The 4946-nt window shown below is 39.3% G+C and overlaps 1 protein-coding gene across 1 annotated transcript in view; it reads right to left on the minus strand.

Moving 5' to 3' along the window:
* C7 (complement C7) overlaps window positions 1–4946 on the minus strand; it is a 94510-nt gene that overhangs the window by 83380 nt on the left and 6184 nt on the right. The window contains exon 3 of the mRNA XM_007950535.1: window positions 154–229. Within this exon, the coding sequence (XP_007948726.1) occupies window positions 154–229 (76 nt within the window). The remainder of the gene's footprint in view (window positions 1–153; window positions 230–4946) is intronic.

Consider the following 4946-nt stretch of genomic DNA (forward strand, 5'->3'; position numbering starts at 1 on the left):
TGATTATTAAATAAGTCATACTTTTCTCACTTCAAAATTACTAGTACAGTATTAAGAAACATAGAAATAGCATTCAAAGTCAGTGCCATTTTGGCCATATCTAAGCTAATTCTGTATAAAAGTAATCAAGTACAAAGGTTTTCATGGTCCTACCTGAGTCTTGGTACATCCATTGCATTCTGACCAAGGGGCATAGGAATCCCACTGGCAATTGACTGGAGAGGAGGCACTGTCACAGTGTCCAATTGTCCATCATAAAACAGGTAGAAAGGTAAAAGAGAGGACACACAAAGAGTCAAAATGGAAGAACATAGCCATCACAATTTTTTTTTCCTAATAGACACTAAATTATCCCAAAATGTGTAAAAATGTATCTGAGTTACTAACTATTTTAGAAATTAATTAACTTAACCAATATTTATCAATAATGCACCAGGTTAGTTAGACACTGGAGTTACAGAAATGAAAAATAAAAAGAAAGATCCATCACTTATAATGGATGGAAGGGGAGCACAGGGACACAGATGTTTAAACAAGTAATCATACACAATATATCTACTGTACTAGATTTTATAACAGGAATATGTACAGTATAAAATGCTAAAGAAATATAGATAAGGGGTGGATCTGTAATACAGGGGAAAGAAGCGAATGTATAGGTGGAAGATAGTAAGGCCTTTGACAGGATTCTAAACGATGAATTAGCCAGAAGCTCTCCAGTGAGAGAAAAGCTCTAATAAGACCCTATAAGGAGGCTTCATGGGATATCCCAGGCAAATTGCCTAATAATGTGTTTAGTGCTTCTGTTCTACCTACTTTACTGTGCAGTGCCTGGGATCATAAAAGCTTATAAGTGGCCATTCAAGGCATGATAATTGATCTCTATTTCCCTGGAGCAACAAAGGAAGAAGGGAAGTCAGGAACAGGAGGAAGAAATGGAATGTGTGGCTAATTGTGCCATGAAACACTGCCTGCTTTGCCGTGAGACCAGAACTGGATGGTGCCTGGCAACCATTACTGAACATTTTGAAAAAAGATTCTATAGAAGAATCACTGTTATTAGAGAAGTTCAAGTTTCTCCAAAGGAATTGGCGAAAAAGAAGGCTCCAAGAATTGATGGAATACCCATTGAGATGTTTCAATAAATGGATGCTAAACCAGAAGCACTCACTAATTTATACCAAGAAATTTAGAAGACAGCTACCTGATCAACCAACTAGGAGAGATCCATATTTGTACCTGTTCTGAAGAATGATCCAATAGAATGTGGAAATTATAGAACAATATCATCAATGTCACATGCAAATAAAATCTTGCTGAACATAATTCAAAAATATTTGCAGAAGTCCATCAACAGAGAACTGCTAGAAATTCAAGTCAGATTCAGAAAAGGACATGGAACAAAGAATATATTGTTGATGTCAGATGGATCTTGGCTGAAAGCAAAAATGTTTACCTGTGTTCTATTGACTATGAAAAGGCATTTTACTGTGCGGATCATAACAAATTATGGATAGTATTACAAACAATGGGAATTCCAGAACACTTAATTATACTCATAGACCAGGAGGCTGTCATTGGAACAGAACAAGGGGCCACTGCATGGCTTAAAATCAAGAAGGGAATGTGTCAGGTTTGTATCCTTTCATCATACTTATTCACTCTATATGCTGAGCAAATAATCTGGAAGTTGGAATATATGAAGAAGAATGTGTCATCAGGATGGGAGGAAGACTCATTAAGAACCTGTGATATGCAGATGACACAACCTTGCTTGCTGAAAGTAAAGAGGATTTGAGGCACTTATTGATGAAGAGCAAAGATTACAGCCTTCAGTACAGAGCACACCTCAACATAAAGAAAACTAAAATCCTCACAACTGGACCAATAAGCAATATCATGATAAATGGAGAAAAGAGTGAAGTTGTCAAGGATTTCATTTTACTTGGATCCACGATCAATGCCCATGGAAGCAGCAGTCATGAAATCAAAGGGCATATTGCATCGGGCAAATCAACCTTCCAAAGATCTGTTTATAATGTTAAAAATCAAAGATGTCACCTTGAGGACTAAGATGCACCTGGCCCAAATGCACACAAAGGCTGGAAAATGAACGAGGAAGACCAAGGAAGAATTGATGTATTTGAATTATGGTGTTGCTAAAGAATATTGAATATACCATGGAGTGCCAGAAGAATGAACAAATCTGTCTTGGAAGAAGTGCATCCAGAAAGCTACTTAGAAGCAAGATGGTGAGACTTTATCTCACATACTTTGGATATGTTATCAGAAGGGACTAGTCCCTAGAGAAGGACATCATGCTTGGTAACGTAGAGGGTCCATAGAAAAAGAAGAACACCTTCAGCCAGGTAGATTGACACCACGATGGCGAGGATGGCACGGGACAAAGCAGTGTTTCATTTTATGGTCCCTAGGGTCTCTCTGAGTTGAAATGGACTCAACAGCACCAAACAACAAGATGATTCTTCCCTCCATTAAGCCTGTCAAATGACTTGAAAATGATGAGTCCATTGCAGAATCCTGTGTGTCTCAGCTGTTTGTCTGGAACAAATCTTTCTAGCCTGTAGTTTTTAACATTACTTCTGCCATATCCCTGATATGGTGTCAAAAATCCAAATACCTTAGCATTTTTGACCCTTAAACAATCTCAACTTACTGTTGTCTCTTTTGTGTCCAAGAGAAAGCCAGAAGTCTTTCCTAAACCTTGAGCCTTTGGAAGAGAGGCTGGTTTGACCTCATCTCCCACTCTACCTTTGCAGGGCTTTCTGAAAGCCCTTATCACATTTGTCTTTCACACTCTGAATCACCCAGTAGCCCTTCAGGGGAGTTTTACTGTCTTTATTTCCCCAGTACCTAGCACAGTGTGGGACACATAGTCCAAGAGTTGGATAAAATGAACTGACCTGACCCTGTCCCACCAAACTTATAGTGAAAGCAAAACAAAAACATTTATGTAAACGATGATGGCTTTTTTCCAGGCCTTAAGAGCAGATGAAACTATTTCCTTTAAAAATTCTCAGCCTTTAAAATCCAGATAAGGTTTTGCAAGGATTATATTTAAAGATCAAATTCTGATCTAGGATTTGTAGGATTCTTTGAACTTAAGGGAACACTATTGTTCTGGTTACCTAGTGACGCTCTGATAAGAATATACCACAAATGAGATGGCCTTAACAAGCAGGAGTTTATTCTTACAACTGGGAAGCTTTTAGTCCAAGTTCAAAGTGCCAGGCTCTAGGGGCTGGGGGGAAAGCCCCTCAACCTTGGGGTCCAGCTCTGCCTCCTGTTCCCTGCCCACTGGAGCTAAAGGCATTTCTTCATTCAGACAGCTGCTGGCTGCTGAGACTGAGAAGCTCCCCCAAGTTCGACAAGTAAAAAGGCACAGTCCTGATGTTACCAAATCTCACAGCAGGCCATTAACTTAAGTCTATTGTAAGTCCCAAGGTCGGCAGAGCATAGCAGGCCGCTGAGCAACGACATGACTACATGCAGGGTCCAAGTGTGCCATAGGTGGAGACCATTCCAAAGACTTCTCTTTATATACACGAAGCAGACCACATTCCAAAGGCAGGTACTCAGCTGCTTGTGGTAGATCACACCATGGAGTTGATTGCCAGTCTCATCATGGGGAATAACTACCACCAGCTGCCCAGCCACCCAACCAGGCCCAACCAGGTTGACAGACAAGCATAACTACCACAACTATGGTACTGGAAATTGAAGATTTTTACCGATTTCTGCAGTCTGAAATTGACCAAACATGCAAGATGTGCTGATTATCACTTGACTTGGTGGTTGGAATCCAAAAGTTGGAAACAAAGAAGAATCACCAGTAGTTGGAAAATATGGTCTTGGTGATAGAAATGATGGGGGAGATTGCATGATGGAATTTTGCAAGACCAATGACTTAATCATTGCAAATACCTTTTTTCAACAACATAAATGGCAGCTATACATGTGGACTTCATCAGACAGAGTACACAGGAATCAGATTGACTACATCTGTGTCAAGAGGTGATGGAGAAGCTCAATATCTTAAGCCAAAACAAGGGAAGGAGCTGACTATGGAACAGACCATTAATTGCTCATATGCAAGTTCAAATTGAAGTTGAGGATAATTAAAACAAGTCCACGAGAGCCAAAATATGACTTGATTATATCCCTCCTGAATTTAGAGACCATCTAAAGAATACATTTCATGCATTGAACACCAATGACCAAAAACTGGAGGAACTGTGTGATAACATCAAGAACATCATCCATGAAGAAAGCAAGAGGTCATTAAAAAGACAGGAAAGGAAGAAAGCACCAAAATGGATATCAGAAGAGACTCTGAAACTTGCCCTTGAATGGAGAGTAGCTAAAGCAAATGGAAGAATCAACAGATAAAAAGCTGAACAGAAGATTTCAAAGACCAGCTTGAAAAGACAAAGTCAATTATTATAATGAAATATCAAAGACCTGGAGATAGAAAACCAAAAGGGAAGAACATGCTCTCTTTTCGCAAGCTGAAAGAACTGAGGAAAAAATTTAAGTCTTGAATTGCGATATTGAAAGATTCCATAGGCAATATGTTGAATGAGGCAGGAGACATCAAAAAAAGATGGATGGAATATATAGAGTCACTATATGAAAAAGAATTGGTAGGTGATCATCCATTTCAGGAGGTAGCATATGATCAAGAACCAATGGTATTGAAGGAAGAAGTCAAAGCTGCACTGAAGGAAGTGGCAAAAAACAAGGCTCTGGGAATTGACAGAACACTGTTGAGATGTTTCAACAAACGGATGCCCTTCTGGAGGCACTCACTTGGCTATGCCAAGAGATTTGGAAGACAGCTACCTAGCCAACTGACTGGAAAAGATTCATATTTGTACCCATTCCAAAGAAAGGTAATCCCACAGAATGTGCGATATCAAAAAATA

This window comes from Orycteropus afer, unplaced genomic scaffold (genome assembly GCF_000298275.1).
Source record: "Orycteropus afer afer isolate SDZICR_OR568_19922 unplaced genomic scaffold, OryAfe1.0 scaffold00275, whole genome shotgun sequence".
In the NCBI taxonomy this organism is placed as follows: domain Eukaryota; kingdom Metazoa; phylum Chordata; class Mammalia; order Tubulidentata; family Orycteropodidae; genus Orycteropus; species Orycteropus afer.